General features: G+C 41.2%; 1 protein-coding gene and 1 long non-coding RNA gene across 3 annotated transcripts in view; one reads left to right on the forward strand and one right to left on the reverse strand.

Annotated features, from left to right (window-relative positions):
* Positions 1-10,599, reverse strand: part of LOC116148659 (uncharacterized) — a 28,318-nt gene extending 17,719 nt beyond the window's left edge. The window contains exons 1-2 of the long non-coding RNA XR_004132182.2: positions 10,373-10,599; positions 7,344-7,487 (exon numbers count right to left, since the gene is read on the reverse strand). This is a non-coding gene — a long non-coding RNA (uncharacterized LOC116148659). The remainder of the gene's footprint in view (positions 1-7,343; positions 7,488-10,372) is intronic.
* On the forward strand, positions 1,555-24,915 carry SPMIP3 (sperm microtubule inner protein 3). Of its 2 annotated transcripts, XM_031438506.2 has the most exons (5): positions 1,555-1,730; positions 6,468-6,536; positions 12,672-12,767; positions 17,374-17,546; positions 24,780-24,915. In XM_031438506.2, the coding sequence occupies exons 2-5, from the start codon at positions 6,481-6,483 to the stop codon at positions 24,869-24,871; spliced, it is 417 nt and encodes a 138-aa protein (XP_031294366.1). In that variant the 5' UTR covers positions 1,555-1,730; positions 6,468-6,480; the 3' UTR covers positions 24,872-24,915. The 2 variants fall into 2 exon arrangements, with proteins under 2 accessions (XP_031294366.1, XP_031294367.1); XM_031438507.2 differs by lacking the exon at positions 1,555-1,730 and having other exon boundaries at positions 6,481-6,536; positions 17,470-17,546.
* The last annotated feature ends 782 nt before the right edge of the window (positions 24,916-25,697 follow it).

Below are 25,697 nucleotides of genomic sequence, written 5' to 3' on the forward strand. Positions count from 1 at the left end.
GTGTCAGACAAAGCTGGGTTCAAATCCTAGATTCATTATAGCCTGGTTATTTGACTACAGACAAGTTCTTTAGCCATCCTCAGCCATCATTTCAAGTGGTAGTCAGCCTTGACTACCCGCGATGCAGAGTTGCCACAAACCTATACTTTGTAAAAAACGAAGTATATGTGAAGCACAATCAAACAATCTCTGCTTGTATCATCAAAAAGATAAGAAATAACAAGTGTTGGCAAGGATGTGGAAAAAAGGGAATCCTCATGCACTGTTGATGGGAATGTAAATTTTGTGCAACCATTATGGAAAACAGTATGCAGGTTTCTCAAAAAAACTTAAAGTAGAACTACCATGTGATCCAGCAATTCCATTCCTGGGCATTTACCTGACAAAAAACAAAAACACTAATTCAAAAAAATATATGCACCTCAATGTTCACTGCAGCATTGTTTACAATAGCCAAGACGTGGAAGATAGCTGTGCCCGCTGCTGTACAAATGGGTGAAGTAGTGGTGTGTGTGTGTGTATGTGTATAACGAAATATTACTCAGCTGTAAAAAAAGAATGAAACCTTCTCTTCTTTGAAAACATGGATGGACTGAGAGGGTATTTTGCTAAGTGAAATAAGTCAGAAAGAGAAAGACAAATTCTGTACAATTTCACTTATATGTGGAATCTAAAAAACAGAACAGATGAACAAATAAAACATAAACAAACTCACAGATACAGAGAACAACCTGGTGGTTGCCACAGGGTGGGGGGGATGGGCAAAACTGGTGAAGGGCATTGAGAGGTACAAACTTCCAGTTATAAAATAAGTCATAAGGGGTGTAATGTACAGCATAGGAAATTCAGTCAATAATATTGTAATAACTTTGTATGGAGACAGACTTACCATGTGATCATTCCATAACATATAAAAATATTGAATCACCTATCATATACACTATTGAAGGCAATTATACTTCAATTTTTAAAAAAAAAAACTTAACACTATTTAACTGAAAGGTGTTCCTGTATCTACAGCCTACTGTGGATAACACTGGTGTTTTATTTGTTTTTGTTTTTGATAAAAGTTTGTCTGAATGAACATACTTGCCAATCTGTTCTTCTGTTATGACTTGCTATTCTGTATGGCGGTGCTGCTGGGACGCTCTGTGAATTGTTCTGAACTGTATTTCTAAACAATTAAATGCCTCCTTTGATGCCTTCAGTAATAGCAGGATGGAGCCTGATCTAGTCTTGGACCAAGCAGAGCTGGATATTTTTGTCCCTCATGCCAACCCCTACTTCCTCAGTTTTAGCTTGCAATAAAGCACCTCCCAGATCTTTGACCTTCTGCTGCCTTTAGAATAATCTTTATTTTTTAAAAAAGAGAATTCTTGTGTTTAAATAATCTGGGTTAGTTGCCCACATGGTTTTCCTTTTCATACCAATTTTTATTCTTTCTTTCATGTGAGTCTCACATAAAGACCTTTCTTTTATGTGGGTCTCACATAAAGACCAAAGGATCTCTGCTTTTTATAAGCCCAAGACCTGAAAGGCATTACCTAGCAAAACTTTCTAACCCACAGTGCATCACAATACCCTCTGAGTGATGTAAAAGGATCAAGTCCTATAACTCTGCAGTGAGCCTTTGCAGTTCATCCAACACCAGGAGGCGGTTAAAGCAACTGCTGTCCTCGGAGGACTGCTTTTAAGAACAAGGAGGCCTCCACCTACTGCAGCCCAAGCAGGTAACAGCTCTATGGTTGTTACTGCTCCTGCCTCTCTCTCCTCTCACTTCGTGATTGTATTACTAAATGACCGGTTGCACTTTGAATGCTCTAGAGACAGGAGCTCACAAGCTAAAGAAACTTAGTGGCAAACCATTTTGTAAAGCCAAGAATTCTGTTGAAAAGTGAACAGTCATACCTCTCAACTTTGAATTATTTGAATAGTTTTAGCTCAACTTTTTTTTTTTAGAAATGAGGTATACTTGTATTAAGGTATCTGACCCTGTGTGATTCAAGAAGACAAAAGCTTCTTTTTCGTTTTTTGAGCTATTGAAAATAGTTGCGTTTTACATTTTGGTTCCAAATTTTTAGTTTAAGTATAAAAGTAGAATTATTTTTCATGTGTTGACTTTGTATCCTGTGATCTTGTTTAAAAAAAAAAAACCAGTTGTTGTCTTTAAGAATGTATTTGTAGATTCCTTGAGATTTTCTACACAGACAATTACATCATTTGTGAACAGGCAGAGTTTTCTTCCTTTCCCATCGGTCTGCCTTTCATTTCACTTTCTTGACATATTGCACTGAATAGGACTTCCAGGACCACGCTGAGTAGGAGTGGTGAGAGTAACGGTCATGTTTCATTTCTGATGTTAAGAACAAATTAGCCTTTCCGCATTATGATGTTAGCTGTAGGTTTTTACAGATGTTTCCTATCAGGTCGAGAAAGTTCCTTCATGGCTTGCTAAGAAATATTACCATAAATAGGAAGATTTTATCAGGGTTTTGACTATGTTATTGTATTCTGATTTGATTCGTAATATATTCTCTAAGACCAAAATGTTGCTGAGAAAGTTGGCAAAATAAATCTCACATATTTGTTCCTGAAGTCAGCATGTTGAGTTTTAATGCTGAGGAAGTTTGTTGCAAGGTACATCTTTTATTCATTTACCTTAGTTCACCTTCTGAATACCAGCATTATAAAAATTTTTATTATTAAATTTTAATTTCTGTGCCTTGAGGGTATAACCATACTGATTTATGAGACAGCATTAATTAACGGAGCTGGCCAAAATCCTCCTAAGTAAGAGCCATGAAGATGCCTAAATCTTGACTCACTTTTAGGAAGGTATCTTAAGAAATAAATTGAAGAAGATCAAAATATATTCATGTAGATGTTCAGTATGCCCAAAATGTCCAACATTAGGGGACTGGGTTTCATAGATGATGACACATTCTGTTACTCAATAAATACTCACTACAAGTCTACCACGTGCCGGTTATTATCTTTGGCCCTAGAGATGCAGCAGTGAACACAAAACACAAAGCTCCCTGCCCTCCTGGAGATCCCTCTCTAATGGGAAAGACAAGACAGAAACAGGATACATCAGTAAACATACAGTTTGGCAGAGGATGGTGAAAGTTTCAGAGAAAAATTAAGCATAGGGCACGGATAAGAAGTCCAGCGGTGGGAGTGGAGGGAGTACTGTTTTAAACAGAGTGATGGGTGGGTCTCACCAAACAACACAAAAGAACATTAAATATCAGAATTCAGAATTTTTCATGATAAATTGCTACATGAAAACCAAAAAAATAAAATAAAATAGAATGTCTGCTGTGGTTTCAAGTATTTAAGTGTGTGTGTGTGTATATGAATATATATATGTGTGTGTGTGTATATATTATATATATACACACACACACACACATATATATATATAGAGAGAGAGAGAGAGAGAGAATGAAAATAGTTATTTATGGGTGGTTTTCATATTATTTTACAGCATTATTTACTCTGAGCAGATTGTATTTCAGTTTTAAAAAAAATGTCCAAGGTGTCCTAGGGTTAATATGAAAACCTGAATGAAAGGTAGGATGAAGGTATAGATAGGAGTCCTGTTTGCTCTGGAAGAATTTTTCAAAGGAAACATCAGAGGGAGAATCTTCCATTAAGGCATCTTTTAAAACTATACATTTTAAAGGAAATAAAAGTTGCACTGTTCACGGTGCCGAGAACAACAGTTGTGCGATGTTGGTTGTGTGTACAGACACGAATGCAAGTTTAACATGTGTTCATAATTGTTGCATTCGGATTTGGTATGTGATCCTATTTTTTAAGATTAACTAAAATAAAATGCACTGACATAACTTACTGCAAACTACATTTTCTTATGTGTTCAAGAGATGATAACTAATCACAGAAAATGTGATTTGGTACCCTATACCCATGGTAGAGGCACTCTCTAAAGGTGCAGAATGGCAGTGTCACCATTTCCAGAGAAGGTCTTCTGATTATTCTGGAAACTTAGACTTAGACTTAAAGTGGGCTATTAATGTGTTCCTCTGAAAATGTTTTCACTGCATAGCCAAGTCATGGCCACCCAGGACTGGTGTTCCTTAAGGTGCTGATTCAGAATTCCTAGGCACTGAGCAATCACTCTCTCATCAAAGGCACACTTGGTGTTGTCTTTGTTAGAAGCACAACTGTCCTGAATATCTTGCATTCTTCTCTCCAGCATGTCACTTCTAGTGAACCCAAATCCCAGCAGTCACCATGTTTTCTGAGTCTAAGCAAGAACCCAATTGTGTTTACTCAGATTTTTCTCTTTTGTTCTTTCTTCCTTTCTTTTTTGTAAATAATAACAGCAGTGATAAAAGTAAAAACACACTTTGTAATAAACAGGCTCTGCTGGATAGCCAAATTGTTCTGTTATAAAATAATCTTGTTTGAAATGTTTCAAGTTGCTTGAAAACACAGAGATGAAATAAAGCAGCCAGCTGGCCTGTGGACAGTAAGTTAACAATTTATAGAAGGGAAGAGAGGGAGGCATCACACTCTTTTCTCCAATTCTTTCTTCCTCCTGGTTACTGCTTCTCTGGGGACGTCCCAGTTTTGTTTTGGCTGATGGTCTGGGTGCTCCGTGGTTGCTTCGATTTAGTGTAGTCATTAAGATTAATGCTGCTGGAGCCAGAGGGTTCTAACCTTGGTCCCTCGGAAGTTATTTTACTTCTCAGTGCCTCAGTCTTTTGTCAGTAGTGATAACACTTTGTAGGGTGTCTGAGACGCTCTTATGAGTTAACACATGTTCCCTGATACATAATACAAGCTCATAAGCAGAAACTCATATATTGTCCTTTCTCAAGGGTGCTTTTTAGGTTACAAAACACTCACAAATACATTTCTGCATCACTTAACCCTCCAGAAAGATACTGTAATCGTCAATATTTTGCAATCATCAGTCATCAATACTGTGAGGCATTAAGCAAGTGCCTTAGTCTGTTCACACTGCTGTGACAAATTACTACAGGCCAAGTGACTCGTAAAGAACAGAAATTTCTTTCTCACAGATCTAGAAGCTTGAAGATGGAGATCGGGGGCCCAGCATGGTCAGGTTCTGGTGAGACCCTTTCCAGGTTGCAGGCTGCCAACTTCTTGTATCCCCACATGGCAGACAGACGGCCATGGAGTGCTCTGGGGTCCCTTTCATAGGAGCACTAGTTCCATTCATGAGGGTGCCACACTCATACGTATTTACAGCCCCAAGGCCCCACCTCCATATACCATCACCTTGGGATTAGGGCTTCAACACAGGAAATTCAACATATGAATTGCACAGTCAGTTCACTGCAGTGTGGAAATGACTTGCCACAGGTCCAATGTCCTCTGGCTACATCATGTTTATGCAGATCAGAGGCCCAGCTATCTTTGCATATACGTAATATATATGCATAGTACAAAAGTCCTAAGGTGCACAAAAGGTAAACTGTAAAAAAAAGTAAGGCTTTCTCCTGCCTCTGTCCCTCAGGCACTCAGTTTCCTCCCCATTTGTAGACTCCTTCTCAAGTGAATATTTAGACAAGGTTTTCTGGGGCAAGTACTCTCCAGTGGATGGTCAGGTGCAATACGAAATTTTAGACTAGAAACATTATATATTATATGTTTAAATCTGGGGTCAGTATAGGAAACAGAAAGGGTTGGATGTAGATAATGAGGTGCTCACAAAATCATGGGAAGGGCTGGAGGAGCAGGCTCTGGGGAAAGCGTCCAGGAAGCTTCTAAAACACCTTCACAAAACTGACTCATTATGGAAGCAGCTACCTGTGTCCTGATCAGGAAACTACTTCCAAACAAGTAAGTTCAAGAACCTAGTCCCAAAGCCACCAGCACTGCCTCTGCAGCCCCCCTCCACATTCACGCTTGAACACCACAACACAGCCTCCAGTGCTGCCTTCAACACTGTCGCCTCTCGACACCCTCAAAGTTGGAGATTGGACACTAGCATTTCTGCTGCAGAAAGAGACATACCACATCATCACAGCCTTGCTTGCCAGTAAAACAAAGTCAAAGCAGCAGGACACAGCCTCTGTCTCGTTTTCATCTTCCAAATCTCGCTCAATGACATCTGATTGGAGGACCCTAACTCATTTCCAGAACTCTAGCTGTGAGAGAGTATGAAGAGGCAGTGCTTAGCCTGCAAGCCGGTGCAGCAGGAAGGCGCCCTAAGAAGGACGAGGTGGAGGCTAAGTGCCCAACTCACGCAGGACTCTTTATTTCTAAGGAAAGGCGCATCTACATGTATTGGCTTATGCTTTCCATTTCTTCTTGCTTCTTTAATAATCTGTTTCCTTCCTTAAATAGTCTAGCAGAAGCTTTAGATAGTCCTTCTACTTTCAAGACAGACTTTGTAGTACCAGATAGCTCACGCCTGCAAATGTGTGTAAACTTGCAGCATGAATCTTCACTCTAATTTTTTTTTCCAGAATCCTATCCATCATGGCTGCCATCCGGCTACGAGAATTTTTTGACCGCCGCCCGGGGATCCCACCCAGGTAATGTTCTTCCAGATGAAGATGCCTCTAGAGCTGCGGCAGGGCAGACAGACGACACCTGGGGAACTGGAATTCCTCACCCTGCTGCTCCCTGACTGAGGGAGAAATGCTGCCAGAGATTCTAGTGAAGTTCCTTTGAGTTTAGAGAAGGTTGTAAAAAAAGGAAAAAAAATCCCACATTCATGGCAGAATCCAAGCAAACAGGCAATTCCAAATTCCCAAACGATTAGAAGGATAGTGGGTTTTGCTTGGGAAGAACTCTAGCAAGAAACCCAAGCCCAAATTTCAGAGGGGACCCATTTGCTCTGCTTGGGATAAAACAAACCCCTCCCACGCTTTTGTAACATGGGGAGGCAACTGCACAGACGGAAACTAAGCAGAGTTTCACTCTTTCCCCAAGATCATCGATGGCCCAAGAATAAAACTCCTAGACATGTTTTAGTGAGCTAAATTCAACTTTCTGAGAGATACTGGATAACAGTCTATAAATTCTAACCCCACCCTCCCTTCACCACTGGCTGTGGGGGTCTTGCAAGGATTGGGAAGCTGTGGAATTGGGGCAGAAACGCTCACACAGCAAGTGACTTTGGGGTCAACCTCCCGCAGCCATATTGACTTTGTGATTTTGACCAAGCTTCATGTTTATTTCAGTATTTAGTTATTTTTAACAATGTTTAGTCAACAAAGATAAGTCCTTTTGCTTCCAGAAGTCACCGGAGGGGTGAAGGAAGGATGCTCCGTTCCTAGATGCTTCAAGAGCCCTCTTAGAGAAAGCAGAGCACCTCCTCTTCCCTCCCTGTAACTCACGTGTTGTGGGAGCAGGGTGGAGAGGAACAGGGATGGTTTCCACTATTTCCTGACTTCTGCCTCCCTACAAGTCCTCGGTCTTCCTGTGTGTGTTTGAGGTCTGTTTTGTCCACTGTTGGGCTTCTTTAACTGTGGTCTCATCTCCTGGGGAAAATGGAAACAAACCTTCATTGGCTGCTGCTGCATGGAGTCAGAGTCCCGGGGCCTGGCCCAAGCCTGGCAGTGGGGAGTCAGAGCAGGAGACGGCACACTGTGCATGCACATGACTGGGGGCCCCACCCTCCATCTGCAGTGCTCACTGTAGGGAGGATCTCTGTCCACTTTCTGTGCCTTTCCTGCCTTTGCAACAGTAGTGGGACCAAGCCTTCAGCAAGTTCCTCGGTTCTGCCCCCAGGATCTGTCTCCCATCGAATGCTTTTCTCCACCTCTACTGCCACCGCTGGATCCAAACCACCATTACCTCTTCCCCATTCATCGACAACCATCGCCACTCTTGTCCTCCTACTATAATTCTCCAGAGTGAGCGCCATAAAACGCAAATGGGATCAAAGCCTTCTGTGGCACAAAACTCTGCAACCATTTCATTCTGCATGAAACCCAAACCTGTGGCCAGGGCCAGCAAAGCCCTACATGAAATGGCCCTGCCTGGCTCTCCAGTCTTCTCTTAGCTCCAGCCCCACTGTCTTTCTTCCTTCCACAGGCCACACTCTTTTACCCCTCGGGGCTTCTGGACTTGTTCCTTCTCCCTGACTCACTGCCTTCCCCACCATCTCCTGCAGCCGTACTCTGCTTACCTAACCCCCTTTCACCCTTGCGGCTCAGCTCTGCTGTCAGCTCCCAGAGGGCAGATGGGGCCACCCTGACCTTCCCGGCCGGGGGAGGTCTTCTCCTTCTGCCCCACTCTCTACCTTCATTATTCTCTATCTCACACCCTTTTTGGTTTCCTTTTGTGACTCCGGTCACAGCTTCCAATTATTTTGTGTGTTTATTTCCTGTCTGCCTCACCTCCTGGAATAATAGTTAACACTTGTGCACCTCTTACTGGCAAGCACTGTTCTAAGTGCATATTAACTCTATTAATCTTCACAGCGACTGAGAGGAAACTGAGGCACAGAGTGAGTAAGTAACCGTCCTGAGATTACATAGCAGGAAACTGGCAGAGGTAGGGTTTGAACCCACTGGTCCAGCGCCAACACCTGTACTCTTGGTCACTGCCCTTGGCACCTCTGGGTCAATCCCCAGGGCAGGGCTTGTTTGTCTGTCCACACCCCGCCGGCGTAGGCCACTTTCCCTAGCAGACTGCCACATTTGGTAGGTCCTCTGTGCACATTTGTTGGAAAAATAAAAATGAATGAATCAATGAGAAAAATTCATTTCTGTCATGTCTTTGTGGTTTGGCCTCCTGGGGACAGAAAGTACCTGCAGAAGGCCTGCCCTCTGCTGCTCCTCTCTAGAAGCATTTATCCAGTTCATCCTTGAGTGCCTAACCCTTGGGCTAGAGGAGGGAAAACTGGGTTACAAACCAGTAGGGGGCACCTAATAAAATTAAATATGAAACAGTTCACAAGTAGCAGTCACCACACAAAAGTCTCATAATAAGAAATATATTAGATGCAAATTCTATTACCCCTGTCGCTCAGGGGCAAGGCTGAGTTCTGGGCTGGTTGGTGGAGCCCAGGATGCTCCTTGAAAAGATCACTTCAGTTGGACTAAACCCAGTGTGGTGTGGAAGATAATGGATGTGGAATTCATGTCAGACTGAAATGGATTTTTAAAACACCAACTGAAGCAGTCTGTGAGAGATCAGGGGGCAGCTGTGGGCGTCAGACCTTCCTGCCTTGAAGGACAGCAACACCTAACACATAGGGGATACTTTCGTCCCCAAGGACGTTTACACATGACTCGTTGACTCTCATGCAATCATCATGAGATAGCATCACCCCCACTTTACTGGTGAGGAAACTGGGGCTCCCCTCTTCCTTGAGGAGACACTGTGGTGCCAGTAGACACTGGGGGATGAGAGCATGGGGATGCTGGTCTCCCACCTTCTGTGCTCATTAGCCCATGTCTTGGTAAGCTACTTATTCCCCCTGAGCCTCCATTTCCTGAGTGGAACAGCACTCACTGCATGCTACATATTGTTAAGGAATATGGCTTTTATTACCATATGGTGAACTCTCAGGTGGAAAGACAATATTCACCATCACTGCATCCCTAGCTAGCACACTGCAGACACTTCAGAGCCTGAAATAAGTTTTAGTGTTTTATTAAATTGAGAGCAGCTTCCAGTTACACTGCCATGTCTGCTTCTCCTCCTATTCCTTTGGTACCGGGCACCTACTTCCTGTCTGCCTATAAGTGAGGCATCAGAGTTCACGCAAAAATAACACTGAACTCTTCTGAAGTCAGCGCACAAACCCAGAGATGGCGCTGGCTGTGACGTGGAGTTTAGAGAACTGGGTTTGATTCATGCTTCTGGCGTTTATCAGCGGGTGATAGAAAGTCCACTTAATTTCTCTGAGCCTCAATCTCCTCTTCTGTAAGGAGGTGTTGATCATGTTTCCCTGGCAAGGCGACTGTGAGAAGGAGATGAGATCATCTCTGTAAAGACGCTTTGTAATGCAGGAGGCCTGACGCAGACGTAACGGCTGCATCATTAGGGTAGCACGGGCCACCTCAGGCCCTTGAGGGATGACCATTCCTGACCCCCCACTGTGCTACTGGATTTCGTGTGGGCTAAGCCCGTATCCTGCTCCGGTTACGTTCACCCCACCAGGGGACAGGTTTGCTCTTGTCTGGACTGAACGTATCACCTCAAAGAGCCAAGTTGTCAGGGACTGGTAAACACTGTGTGGTGGAATCAGGCGCACCCAAGGAGAAGGAAAGGCCTTTCTACAGCTGCTTCAGGGACCTTGAAAGCCAAGTCAATAAAATGGGCTAGAACACCCACCTGCGTACACACTTTCCTCTCTCTCCCCTCCAAAACCTCCCAAGAGAGACGCCCGGGGACTTCAGGCAGGGCGTGTTACCTGGTGCTGGAGAACGGCTTCCATTCTCAAAACAGCGTGTACATCCTGCTTCCAAGGAGCAGTGCCTGTGTCAGCCCCTGGATTCAGCAGGTACTTCTTGTACCCACGCCAGTGAAGAACCCACAGTCAAAGCACAGCCCAGTTCAAACTGGACAGCAGCTGTGGGAAACCAGTCACTCTGGAGCTCCAGCTGGAAGCCTAGCAAAGCAGAACCTGCCTGTTGGGTAATCTTTCCAAGGTGGGGCTCAGAAACTGGATGGGGGCCCGAGAAAGCTGTGTCTCCTACTCCCAGGACCTCAGAAACGTCATTTGTTCCCCATTATTGTGCCAGTTCCTCTTTCTTCTTCTGTCTTAATCCCCTGCTGCTATTTGCTATTCAGGGCTCAGTCATATTAGCCCAGCCACTGGGCAGGCCCAGACAGCCTGTGGTTTTTCTGAAAATCTGAGCTCCCAGAGGTCCTGTTTGAATAGACAGACAGACCCACCCTGCTTACAGCACTTGCCTTCTATGCTAGCTTGATAGCAAGGTCCTCCCTGGCCCCCACACACACTCCTCTGATCCCAACTTTGTCCAAGTCTTGATTTCTATAATTCCCTCCCCCTCCTGTTTACTTGCCAAACCCTAGACACCCTTCCCTTTGTGCTTCATTGATCCTTTATTTTAAATTTTTTTGAGGAGAGGCAAAGTAATTAGGCTTATTTATTTGTTTTTTAATAGAGGTACTGAGGATTGGACCCAGGACCTTGTACATGCTAAGCATGTGTTCTATCACTGAGCTGCACCCTCCCCCTCCCATTGACCCTTCATTCAGATCACTATTTCAGCACATGAAGAGCATCATGAGGTCAAGGACTGCTTCTCAGTCAGTTTTGAATCTGCGAACCTCACACGTGCAGGGAACATTATGTACATTCAATAAATGCTGTTTGGACGGGAGGCATAGTTTAAGTTTCCAGTCATCATCAAAACTATGTATTTGGCGAGCTACTTCATGCAAAACTACATACTCCTTCCTACTGACTCTTCCCCTTGAATTCTTATGACACTTACTAAGCGCTCAGAATCTGCGGAAGGAAGGTGCCAGAAGATCTCACATACCACAAACGCTATAGTCATCCTCTCGACAGGACTCACCTTCCCATGTTCCCTCTCCTGGAAAACAGCAGCGCTCTTCCCAACGCCTGATGCCTCCGCCTTGTCTTGGACCCTTCCTTCCTTTTCACCCTCCATTCTCCCTCCTAATAGCAGCCTCAGTCAGTCCTCTCCTCCCCACCACAAAGTTCCAAGTTTCCCACGTCCCACATGTATCACTACCACTGCCTCCCAACCAGTCTTCCTACTTCCGGTCAGATTGTCCTCAGATTTGTTTTCCATGCTGCCACTGGCCAAATCTTTCTTTAAACAGTTGCCTTACATGATTAATCTTCTTAAAAATCTTGCAGAGATTCCCTATCTCCTACATCAGTGGTTTTTCAACCTTTCAGATGACACACTTCCTTTATCCCTTAACAAATATTTTATCATATCCCTACTACTATGAAATAAAATCTGTCTCAATAACGTCATCCAACTACACCTAATTTTAAAATATCAATATAATGCTATCACTGTAATCTAGAAGAAGAGTGATTAAATATAAAATGCATTTCAGAGTGTAAGGTCAGGGCACCTCTAGCCCTTGCCCCCTCTCCCCCGACCCCGCTGGGTTTCAGCTGTCCACACCCTGCTCGCCTTCACGCCTTAGAAGCACTTCCTCTCACTGTCCATCCGGTTCACTTACGCTTGCGCTTCCAAACTTCTGGTAACCCAGCCCTCACAGGCAGGGCCAGAGTCCCTCTGCCAGGCTTACAGGCGCTTTGTGCTCTGACCTTCACAATGCCTTTTCATTTTTAGCCCCAATATACTTAAAAAACAAACAAAACATTGAGGAAGTCTGTAAAAATATCAAAAGTGAAAAAATAAACTGTAAAGAAGCCCCATTTACCCATGTCCATCTTTCAACAATTGTCAACATTTGCCCCACTGCTCTTACATATTCTCCTTTTTTTTTTCCCTGATATTTTGAACGTAATACCTGACATGTCAGAGAGTTCCTTATGAATCCTGAAAACTCAACCCTGAAAAAAATGGGTAACAGAAGACACTCTTATCAAGAGAGTCCAAGGATTTTAGGAGCTTTGTGTCAGGAACTGGGGATAAAGACTGAATGTATTTTTTATTTTACCACAGCTGGCATTCCTCTGTAAAGAACTAATCATAATAACTGCTTTTCTCTCACCACCTTACTTTCTCCACTAGTATATTCATCCCCCATCAAGGAAAGGATCTCCATGGCTATTACCCTGGGCAGCTCGCAAGAGTCCATTATGATTATACTGTGAAGAGATCTCCCAGGTGAGACACCTTCTTAAATTTTAATTTCCAAAAATTTCACTAAAATTGGAATAAATAAAAAATAAGAGTCACAGTTTGTAATGATAATAATAACAGTCTTAATTACTATTGTGTAATGGACAGAAAAGTTTGGCAGGAAATACGGCAGACTATTAACAATGGTTTCTTTTATGAGTGGTGAGATTATTGATATTTGTATTTTATTTTTCTCTATTTTCCAGATTTTCCAAAAAGTACATGTATTACTTTTTAAAAAGTTTTTGTTGAAGTGGGGTTGATTTTCAATGTTAGTTTCAGGTGTACAGCCAAGTGATTCAGTTATACATATAAATGCATATATATTTTTTCTTTTCAGATTCTTTTCCATTATATCTTATTACAAGAAATTGAATGTAGTTCCCTGTTCTATACATTAGGTGCTTGTTGTTTATCTATTTTAAATATAGTAATAGGTGTCTGTTAATCTCCAACACCTAATTTATCCCTCCCCGCCTTTTCCCCTTTGGTAACCATAGTTTGTTTTCTAGGTCAGTGAGTCTGTTTTTGATTTGTAAGTAAAATTTGTATTTTTTTTTAGAGTCCACATATAAGTGATATCATATGATATTTTCTTTCTGTCTGACTTACTTCACTCAATATGATAATCTCTAGGTCCATCCACGTTGCTACAAATGGTATTATTTCATTCTTTATAAGGCTGAGTAATATTCCATTGTGTATGTGTGTATATGTGTATATATATATATATATATATATACCACATCTTCTTTATCCAGTCATCCGCTGATGGACATTTAGGCTGTTTCCATGTCTTGGCCATTGTAAATAGTGCTGCTATGGATATTGGGATGCATGAGAACTTACATTACTTTTATAATTAGCAATAAAAATTAAGTTTTATTAAATCGTTAAAGAAATTTAAGAAATATCATGAGTTTAGCATTTTAACTTCCAGAGAGACTCAATTTCCTCCTCAATAAAATTACAAATTTTGCCTAAATGATTTATGCCTTCCTGTATGTGATTTTAACAAAAAGGAAAAAAAAATGGCACTTTGATGTTATTTTCTAGTTTGAGGAGGCTGGAAACCACAGCACTTAAAGCAGCAATCTGAGTAACTTAGGAAATGTTTAATCTTATACAATTTTCATTCCTTCTCTGAGTATCAGTTGTCTTGTCTGTTAAATAAAATAATTGATGTAAAATTCCAGACTATAGTAAAATCAAAATTGCTATCATCATCTAGTATATCTTACAAACTTCTTTTCTTCTCTTAATTGCATTTGATATAGTCATCTCCTGACTATTCTCCAAAGAAAAGGGAGACGTGGCAACTATAAAGCAGCACATAGTCCAAACGTAATAGGTGATCAAACTGGAAATAGCTTTAGAGGACATTCCGATCTAATTAGATAAACAAAGCATAGCCTGGAGAAGTGACACGTCTTGCCTGAAGTATAGCTGGTTGTGTAAAAGCTGGGACGTGAATTGATCCACATTTTCTGATTCCCAGTTCTAGACTCTTTGTTCTAACTCAGATACATACTTACGTTAAACTCCTGTTAGGGTGCTGTCCCCTGCCAGGGGAAAACAAGGAAGGAAACAGCAGAACCCTACTGCCTGAAGCCAGCTCCCCAGGGCACTCTCCATGTGAGTTCTGTGGACTCTGACCATTCTCCTAACTCCAATGCCTCACCCTCCTCCTCCTGCCACAGGACAGCTCAGGCAAAGGGAGTCTTGACTTTCCTTGACTCTGACAAGACTTGTGCCTGCCCAAGGTTAGCCTTAGAGGGAAACTAATGGTTTACCTTCCTCAGATATATTCCTCCAACAACTTGATGGAATTAAAGTCTCTCCTTTAAGTGAAAATCTTGTCTTCAGAATACTAATGTATTACTTGAAAATGGAGCATATTCTGGTTCTGGAGAAACACCCAGAGCAAAGGCAGAGAAGGTGCCAGTCCAGCAGGGGTAGGTCTAGGGGCAATCGCCAGGGTCTGGTTCAGAAGCCATAGCTGTCAATAGCAAAGAAATGACCAGACTGAGTGACAGTCACACAGAACCCAAACTCACAAAGAGACTGACACATTCATCAGACAGCTAATGTTTTGATTGACACAGGAGACAAGCTTTTGGAGGGAAAGACGTGCTCCTGCCCACCATATAAGGTATCCACTTTACAGGACCAAGTACCTATTAAGCACAAAACAATAGCAAGTAGGAGGGGAAGGGGGTGGGAAGGGATAAATTGGGAGTTTGAGATTTGCAGATACTGACTAATATATATAAAATAAACAACAGCTTTATACTGTATAGCACAGGGAACTGTATTCAATATCTTGTAACCTATGGTGAAGAAGAATATGAGAAAGAATGTATATATCTCCCTATTGACTGAAGTATTATACTGTACACCAGAAATTGATCCAACATTATAAATTGACTGTACTTCAATAAAAATATATTTTAAAAAAACAATAGCAAGTAGAAGTGGGAGGGAATTCTTGGTTCACCTCCACACCTATCCACACAGAGCACCTCTCCACCCATCCAGTGTCACTCCCCTTTCCAGTACCACACACACATACTGAGATTCTTGTCATAAATTAATTGACCATATATGCATGGATGTATTTCTGGGCTCACTGTTCTGTTCCATTGATATATATGTTTATTTATATACCAATACTATACTATTTTGATTATTATAGCTTTATAATTCAGTTTGAAATCAGGAAATGTGATTTTCCAGCTTTGTTCTTCCTCAAGATTGCTTTGGCTTTCTGGGGTCTTTTGTGATTCCATACAAATTTTAGAATTATTTGTCTATGTCTGTGAAAAATGCCATTGGAATTTTGATATGAATTGCATTGAATCTGTAGATTGCTTTGACAGTATGAAAATTTTTATAATATCAGTCCTTTTGATCTGTGAGTAAATAATACCTTTATATTTATTTTTCTTCAATTTCTTTCATCAGTGTTGTAACTTTCAGTGTACAAATATTTTACCTCCTTTGTTCAATTTATTCCTGAGTATTTTATTATTTTGGTGAAATTGCAAATGGGGTTATTTTCTTAAGTTCCCTTCCAGATAGTTTATTATTAGTGCATAGAAGAAACAATAGATATTTTATATTTATTTTATATCTTGAAACTTTACTGAGTTTGTTTATTAGTTCTAACACTTTTTTGATAGCATCTTTAGGGTTTTCTATATATAAGATCATGTCATCTGCAAATAAAGACAACTTTACTTCTTCCTCTCCTATTTAAATGCCTTTTATTTCTTTTTCTTGCTTAATTACACTGGATATGACTTCCAATACTATGTTGAATAAAAGTGGGGAGAGTGGGCATCCTTATCTTGTTCCTGATCTTAGAGGAAAAGCATTTCATCATTGAGTATGATGTGAGCTGTGGGTTTGGCATACATGGCCTTTATTATGTTGAAGTATATACCCAGCTTGTTGAAAGTTTTATCATAAATGATTTTGAATTTTGTTAGTGCTTTTTGTGCATGATGATAATATGATTTTTCTCTTTCATTTTGTTAATGTGGTGCATGACATTGATTGATTTGTGGATATTGAGCCATCCTTGCATCCCGGACTAAACCCCCTCAATCATGGTATATGATCCTTTTAATGTATTGTTGAAATCCATTTTCTAATATTTTGTTGATTGAAACCTTTTTTTGTATAACAGCTTTACTGAGATAATTCACATACCATATGATTCATTCATTTAAACTGTACAATTCAATCTTTCTTTAGATAAAATAATATATTGTGGACTTTCTTCCATCTCAAAAATTATAGTTCTACAGCATCACTTTTAATGGTGGAATGGCATTCCTGTCTGTGGTAATTCCTTATTTTTTCCCATATGAAGGTTGTTTCCATTCTTTTTATTATCATAAAAATAATTTGGCAAGCAACTTAGAGCTAAGTCTTTGTTGATATTCCTAATTTCTGGGGTTTCTAGGACAACATATATACACATTTTAAACGTATTATTACATATCACTGAAGTGTTCTCAAACAAATTGCACCATTGAATGTATACTCCCACAAGTGTATGAAAATATTTCAGTATTACATTTACCTTCACCTTCAGAGGTTACTCATCTGAGTGGAGGTACAGGAAGGTTTTACCAATTTCAAGTTCATCAAATACCAGTACACACCATACCATAGTGGTTAGTCTAGTGAAAAGAAAGCACTGGTTCCTTGATGGAACCAAACATCCATAGAAAAATTACATTGCAAAGGGGCACTGAGAAGGTCTGGAGTATGGGAAGGTCTGGAGTATGGGCAGTAGCCATGCATGAGCAGATCCAGTGGAAGTTTTGATGCAGGTCACCTTCTGTGACCTGTGACTGGGAAGGAGGAAGGATGTTAAAGGGAAGAACAGGCATCTGAATTTCCTGAAATCCCACCTACTGACAACTTTGCTGGGGCTAGCCTTGGAGTTATGGGGTATTGCCAAGACTATCTAGGTAGTCTCCTGGCCACTTCTGGAGAATGGATTTCAGCTGATGAAAAAAATGGAATGTTTTTCTTCTACTGCATGAGTATTCAGCAAGCTGTTTCTATTTTCATTTAGACCTCTCATAGACTTGGAAATTCCATCCAAGAGAAAAAGTCAGTATCAGCCTCAATTAGACCAACAGACTCTCACTAGATATATTTGTTTTCGAAGACATTCAAAGCCTGCTGAACCATGGTATAAAGAAACCACTTACCAAAGAGACTATTCTCTGCCATTTTACAAGATTGGTAAGTCAGATCAAGTGCTCTGATTCTGAGATCAACCTTGCCTGCGCCACAGATGAGCATCTCTCTTGAGCGTCTTGCCATCTCAGGGAGCATGTCTGGGACCAGTCACGTTGGGGAGAGGAGTATGTGTGTGTTTGGGTGCAGGAAGAAGAATTTAGAGATCTACCCTGGGCTGCTTCCTCCTTTCCTAGTTCCCTGTACGGGAGACATCAAGGATGCAAATGCATAAATGTTCTCAGCAGGAAGCAAGCCTGTCTGCCCACTCCTTGGACCTTCTTGTCACTCAACACATTTGTTATTGTGACTAAACATACTGCTGAGGGGACCTTCCCCCCATTCAGCTATTTTAAATGGATTTATGACAATTATTCAACATTGGGAGGTATATTTCAAAAACTCTAAATTCCCTTTTTCTCTATGCTGCAGCATGTGTGAGTGGACTGAGGGCCCAAGGCTCCCCAAGATATGATCCTGGGGGTACACACAGACACCAGTTTAAACACTACCTGTATTCCAGGGGGAAGGTATATCTCAGTGGTAGAGTACATCCCCAGTGTCCCCATTAAAATAAATGAATGAATGAGTGAATTGATCGATCTAATTACCTGTATTCATTGATGCTTTGAATTTTAGTCACAGAATGAATTACTTCATTGACAGACTTTTTAAATTACTATACCCCAATATTTCTAGGGCTCTAACCCTGTGCTAGGCACATATTTTGTCCTTAAAACAGCTCTCTGAGGTAAGTGACAGTACTCTCCCCACTCTACAGGGGCTGAGTTGCAGAGACAGTTAATTCACTAGCCCCAAATCACCCTGCAATACATGGAAGCAGAATTCAGACCCAGGCCATTTCAGACACAGAAGTCAGCTCCAGGCCAAGCTCTGGGCTTGATTTTTAAGGTGGATAGCCTCTGTCACAGCTGAGCATCCCTTGTCCTACTATTTTCTTTAAAGCAAGCCATTTTTTTTAAAATAAAAAATAAGAAACCTAGTGGAAAGATGGTGCGGAAGAGTGGGATGAGGAATGGGAAGAATCCGCCCTGCCTTCTTTTCTCCCCAGCAAGGCTGGGACTGATTCAGTTCCCAAGGGAGCAGCACACAACAGGAGTCAGGAAGAGTGGGAACCTGGCAGGAACAGGCAGATCTTGGGGGAGCTGAGCCAGGCATACGGGTGGTAATAGATGAAGCTGGGACTGGGGCTGGAGATGGACAGTTCAGGATAAGAGGTTACAAGCAGGGCAAAGCCGGGTTCTGGGAGGGGAGGGGAGATTGGAGCCTGAGAAGAGAGGTTGCTGAGGGGAGGGGAGGAGGAGGGCTGAGATTAAGTCATTTGGAGGAGGAGAGGCAGGATGGTAGGAGTTAGGATCCCTCACCCTGGGAGGGTGAGGTTAAAGGGAGCCAGGGTGAGATGGGGGACATTGCCAGGTGCTGGGGAGGGGTTGAAAAGATGAGGTGGTCAGGAAGTATCAGTGGGGTTCCTATCCCTGTAGAATAAGCAGAAAAAAAAAACAAAAAAACAAAAACAAGACTGACCTAATGTGAAATCTGATTCCCTTGCATGAGGGAATCTAAGTAGCCTCTAGTTTCCAAAGTGATAGTAAACACTTCATTACAATTCTCCTGCTGTGTGAAAATCCTGTTAGACAGACACAAAAGGTTTCTCCCTTGCTTATTTTAGAAGACAATTCCTAATTCTTTCCAAACCTGAAGAACCAGATGGATGTTTAGCAAAGTAATATTTACCATCTACTATGTCCCCACGTGGGCCAGGTGGGGTGAAGTAAAAGGAAGTCCAGTCTGTGACCTCAGCCACAGGGAGCTCACAATCTAATTCGGAAGATGAGGGAATAATCAACCTATCAGAGAATCATGAAGTACCAAGTAGGGGAGCAGAAGTTGAAAGATGAGGTCACTTGGGGCCTGAAGAGCCAGGAAAGCAGCATGCACCAGTGGGGAATTAAACCGGGCCTGGACGGATAAGATTTGCATGGTGGAGGCAGAGAACAAACTACGGTTACCAGGAGGGAAAGCAGGTGGGAAGGGATGAATCAGGAGTTCAAAATTTGCAGCTGTTGGGGAGTGATGTAAATGTTAGCTATCTTGATTGTGGTGGTGGTTTCATGGGTGTGGGCAACTATCAAAATTCATCAAATTGTACATCTGAAATATGTGCAGTTTACTGTACAGGAACCAGACCACAATAACAGTGTTAAAAAGAAGGAAAAAAGAAAACTTGATGCTATTGGCAAAAACTAGAATCTGTGAAAGGCTGATTAGCCATTACTTAAATTGTAACTATGTGATTTTGTATTAAAAAGGCACATAAGTATAATTCCTGACAATAGTGAAATAGTCTGTGTTATAAAGTTATAAATGTAAAAAAAGAAAGATTTGCATGGTGAAAAACCGGGGGAAACCCCGGATGGGAACACTGTAACCAGGGGCAGTGAATAAGAAGGAGGAGGAGGAGATTTGTGGGGAGTGGGAGAGTAGGGAGGCCCCCAGCTGTGACGACCCTGGCCTGACTGGGCAAGGCGGACCAGGGAGTGGGACATACAGTGTGGACTGGCAGAGCAGGAGAGAATGCCTGGACTGAAAGGAGCTGCAGGAGTTTGGAAAATTGAATTTGGACAACCAGAGCGGTGGTCCAATCAGAGTCAAGAGAGTGATCCAGTCAGGATCAGAGGATGCTGGTCTGTCAGGCTGCTTAGCCTGGGCTGGAGAAGACACAGGCAGCAGGTGAGGAGAGCATCTGGGAGGCTGTGGCAAGACCACAGGACGCAGCTGGGTGAAGCAGTGAGCAGGATTCAGGCCTTGGGGGGCCCCAAGGGCCTGGCACACTCTAGCTATGTGGGGTGGCCAAGACACTTGACTTCCCAAACCTTTTTGTGGCTCTGTAAAATGCAGAGTCAAAGTCTGCATTATAGGATAGTTGTTAGAATTTAAAATATCTGTCATAGGCCCCAAACTCTGCTCAGTGACTTACTCACAAATGTGTACACACAGTCATGGCTGCAGTGAGTCATCATGGCTTCCTCAAAGGAGGCACTGTTATGAACTCCATTTAGCAGAAGAGGACACAGAGGCTTAAAGACATAGAAACCTACTCAAGAAGGCAGCTGGTAAGCCATCAGTTTAGACTTAAGTTCAAAAGTCACACACAGCCAGCCCTAAAGCAGTGTGCAAGGGGAGAACCCAAGGCAGGGGTACCGGGGCGGGGGGGGCAGGGGGAAGAATCATTGGGGTCCATCTTGGAAGCTGGCAACCAACCATAAGATAGTTCAGTCACTGAGTGAACACCCAGTACAAACCAGATTCTGTGCTGTCTGCCGAGGGTACAGTGACCAGGATAAACAAGACATCTGCTTTCCTAGAGCTGACATTATGGACAGGCAAAGAAAGCATAACCAGGTACACTTTTTTAAAAAATTAGATGGTAGTAGGGCTGTAAAGGGAATAAACAGTGATGAGTGTAGCTAAGGGAGGTTACTTTTATTAGTGCAGGCAGGGAAAACCACTATACAACTTTAGCTGAGCCCTGGAAAATAAGAATGAATCATGTAAAGAACATTTCAGGAGAAATAAACAATAAGTGCTAAAGCTTGGCAGCTGGAAAGGGCTTGGCAGGTTTGAGGAACAGAAAGGAGGCCAGTGTAGCTTGGTGGGTCTTCAGTGAGGATAAGACCAGTAAGATGTTTGGATTCTCTTCTAAGAGCAATGGAAAGACTTGGAAGAATTTTGAACAGAGGAGTGACACATGATTTGTATTTTAAAAAGGTCAGTCTGGCTGTGGTTAAGAGAGAAATAAACATTGTTTGGAGAGAAACAAAAGGGAGGGTGTGCAGACCAAACTAGTAGTTGAGACCAGAGATGATGGTGGCTTGGACCAGCAGGAAGGATGAAAAGAAATAAATGGGTTCCAGGGACATTTTGGAGGTGACATCAGGTGGACTTGGTGATAGATTTGATGTCAAGCACATTTTCACTCATTTTTACATATTCTTTCAGTAAATAATTTGAGAGCCTACTTATATGCCAGTCAGTGTGCAATACCAGGTGAAAAAGAAATAAACACAAAGTTTCTACATTCAAGGAGCTTCGGTGGGGAACCAGAACAGAAATCTGCATAAAATTTCACCTGCCATAAGTCCTATGAAGCAGAGTACAGGAGGTGCTATAGCAGCATATAATAGGTCAGAAAAATGATGAGGTGAGAGCTGAAAGATGAGCTAAAAGTAAACTATGCAAGGAATGGGGGAAGAGCTTCTCAGGGAGTACAGCATGTACAAAGGCACTGTGGTAGGATCATGACATGTTTGAGGAAATTAAAAAAAAAAGTGAATGTGTTGGAGCACAGAAATCAATAAGGGTGGAGCAGGATGTGACCAGAGAGGCAGCAAGATCAGAACAAGTAGGGCTTTACAGGCCATTTTCAGGTTTGGGGACTTTAGCCTGAGATTAATGAGAAACTAGTGAAAAGTTTTAAGGAGGGTGGAGGGGACTTGATTAAAATTGCATGTTGAACAGATTACTCTAACTGGAGAAAAGAAGCAGGCAGGGTGGGGAGTAGAGTGGGGCAAAAATTGAATATGGAGAGTCAGGATGTAATTGCAGTAGTTAGGATGAAGTTTCTTAACCTTGGCTACATCACTTTTTAAAATCCAGATACACTTAATACTAATTAAGCCAGAATCTCCTGGTGCGAGGGAGGAGTTTCCAAGCATCAGTGACTTTTAAAATTACCCAGATAATTCTGCCGTGCAGCCAAGTTAAGAACCAGTGGTTTAGGCAACTGATGATGGGAAATTTAGATGGATTTGAGAGAGACTTAGGTGGTAATTATTTTATAAACAACATCAATCAAGTAGGCAAAGGCTGGTCTGCCAGGGACCTAACAGAGAGTTGCCACAAATCTGAGCACTTGACAGGGAAAGGAGCAGGGACTGGATCGAGCTTTTGTTGAATTTGAGAAACTGACTCTTTAAAGGAGTATTTGGAGGAAGGGATTTTCACAGGATAAGATAAAGTAAATATTGTTGGTTGTTTATCAAAGGGTAGGTTTGGTTTTTTTTTTTTAAATCTTATCCATTTGACCAGTCTTTGTCATCAGATTTTCAGGGCAGAGCATATGTCTAGATTAGCAATGATTTGTATTTCACATTCAGTTCTTATTTCTTATTTGGTAATGATTGAAGAACAGATTCTATATAGATCGTGACAGATCATAGTTATTACCTTAGAAATTCTCACTCAGTAAAAATGTTTTCTCAGCACATAGATGTTCATTTATTTATTTAGGAAATATTTATTAAGCACTGATTATGAGCAAGACACAGTGGAAGACATGAAGACTCTGTTATGAGCCTGGGAGGGTGAGATGGCCCCTCGGATGAAAGTTGCCCTGATTTTATGCAACCTGGTGCCAAATAATTCAAAAAATTCATTCTTCCAAAATAAAATATATGCTTTTTGTAGCAATGTGACTCTTAGACTCTCTGACCTTCCATTTTCTCACGTGCAAAAAGGATAAAAATAGTATCTACCTAATAGAATTGATATGTCCACTTAAAGACTCTAGCATTGTGCCTGTACATAACATTAAAAAGCCTCCAAAAATGTTAGCTATTATTATTATTGATCAAGAATAAACATAATAAATATTTGTTTTAAAAAACCTAATAAAAGAGAATTGCATCTTATACTGGGATTTATTTCTTAAATCAGTGCATAAGCTATTAATCACATATAATCAAAGTCATCATTTAAATTTCTTAAATTGCTCAAAATGATAATATTAAATGATATTACATCATTAAAGTGTTTGGAACACATGGGATTCTTCAGCAAGTTGGTTAAATTTTATCTTTGGTTCTCTATTAATTCTTCATTTTATTTTTCAATGATGACTTTCAAAGCCATCACCACAAATCCACATGAACAATAATTTCCCTTTGTCAAACGATAAGGAAATCCAAAAAATCATTTCACAAGTTCTTTCCATAGTATTCCCCGCCCCCAAATCTGTACAGTATAGTTCAGGCTTGATAGCATCCACTATTTGTGGGCGTATATACTCACTAAGTGGAATGGCAGAAGGAATCCCCCCAAAATGTTGCTGTGTGTTCTCAAAACATTTATTGTAGAATTTACCTGGTTAAATGTGTATATGATTCAGCTCCATGATAACTCCTACAACAAGGATCACTAAGGCTGTTAAGTAGTATTCCTAACACTTCTGAACTACTTTCATGTAGTTCCCTGGAATGCAATGAAATCCCCTATAGGTCAGAGTTACTGTTTAACCCAACAGTAAACTTCGAGAAGTCACATGGTTACTGACTACAGACAAGATCACACTTAATTAAATTAGATTTTTAAAGTCTTCCAGAGATGGCAGATTTTAATGCCTGGGTTAACGACATGTTACCCATTCTTAATATCAAGAAATGTTTCTTTCTTTCCATGCTGTTGAAGTGCTGTGGAAGGTGGAATAGAACAGTGAAAAGATTAGGAACTTTGGGGCCTGCTAATCCTGGGTGAAATGTGGGCTCTTCCCACAAATTCTGTAAACTTGGGCAAGTTAATTAATCTTTTTGAGGTGGTGATGATGTCGGTAGCCTCTGAGGGTTACTGTGAATAATAGGGTTAATGTAAGTAACACACCTAATACAGGACATAGCACTGTACGTGATAAAGTTTTATTACAACTCTATCATTGAAACGCTCTAGTCTTTGGTTCATTAGGTATAGATGTGATGACTGCAGTATTCAACCCAAGCTCCTTAAACCTTACCTTTAGATAAGCAGAACTGTTACTGATTGTAGACAAGGGGTTGTAAGACATGAGGGAACTCCAATGGGTATGAATTTAGGGCTAGTAACAACTGTAGTTTAATACAAAAGATGATCCAAAGTGGCCTGTTTATAATGTAGGGTTTAAAGAGGGTTTTTTTTTTTTGAGGGAGTGTCTAGAATTAGGATGTCAAAATGTAAATTTATTTCATTTTATTAACATTTTGGCATAATTCAATAATATGTCTTGATCAGAGACTGAAGCAGAGAAGTAAACTTTTGACCAAGTTCTTTTTTCTACATCTTTTGAATATATTCCTTTGTCTTAAATCCTGTAAATTATTTTGTTACTGCATACAATTTTTGCTGAAAGGACAATGTGTTAAAATTTCAGAGTGGGTAATATTAAAATAATTTATTTGTTTTAAATTCCAGATTGGGACCAGAAATTAGCCACCATTTCAGCAAATCCTAGACCACTTAATTCACTGCCAGAGCACTACTGTCGTGAAGAGAGGTGGCTTTGAAAGAGAGGCTTTTAAAAACAAAATAGCATGGCATTTGAACAAAACAATATTTGACGTTTTTATATAGCTCTTTCTGACTAAAATAATGGTAAGAGGACTACTTTTCAGTGTGTGTCTGGATGATTACAATCCTAAAATATTCACGTGCTGTAAATTCTTTTCAATTAAGTTTGTCAGACTAGGGCAGGGTATCAAGATCAGCCTTAAGAAGGCCTGTCGCCTGTTCTTAGCTCCACTACCAGTCTTGTTGCTGGTGTTGGCAAACCATCTTATACTTACTTAAAAGGTTATTTGTGGGACCAGTTAAGAATTGCATCTGCTCAATAATTGCATCATTGTTGGAAAAAAAAAAAAAAAGAAGAAGGAGGAGGAGGAGAAGGAGAAAGAGAAGAACCTGAAGATGTAGCCAAGGAGGAAGATTAGCAGCATCACAGACCCTGAAGGTGCTCAGGATGCAGAAACCCAGATATGGCATAGGGCTGTAGTGGGATGTGGGACTCGTAAAAAGAATTAATTGAAAGTCTCTATACAGAAGAGTTAACATCCCTATCCTGACAAAAAGAAAACCTGACAACCAGGCATCAACTTCTAAGGCAAAAAGCTAGAGGTGCTTCTCTAAAGAAATGAAATGATTCCAAAGAATCCTACATTCTATTCCTTAGGGATCACCAGCATACTAGTTGGTTCTCTACTTGACACCGCCAAATACAGAATACCAGTTAACAAACTTCCCCAAGAACATTTACTTAGAGCTCTCCATTTCCTTAGTCTTAGTTGTGAAGAGCCAACCAAGGATCACCAGAGAGTTGAAAAATATTGCAGCATG

Source organism: Camelus dromedarius, chromosome 21 (genome assembly GCF_036321535.1).
Source record: "Camelus dromedarius isolate mCamDro1 chromosome 21, mCamDro1.pat, whole genome shotgun sequence".
In the NCBI taxonomy this organism is placed as follows: Eukaryota; Metazoa; Chordata; class Mammalia; order Artiodactyla; family Camelidae; genus Camelus; species Camelus dromedarius.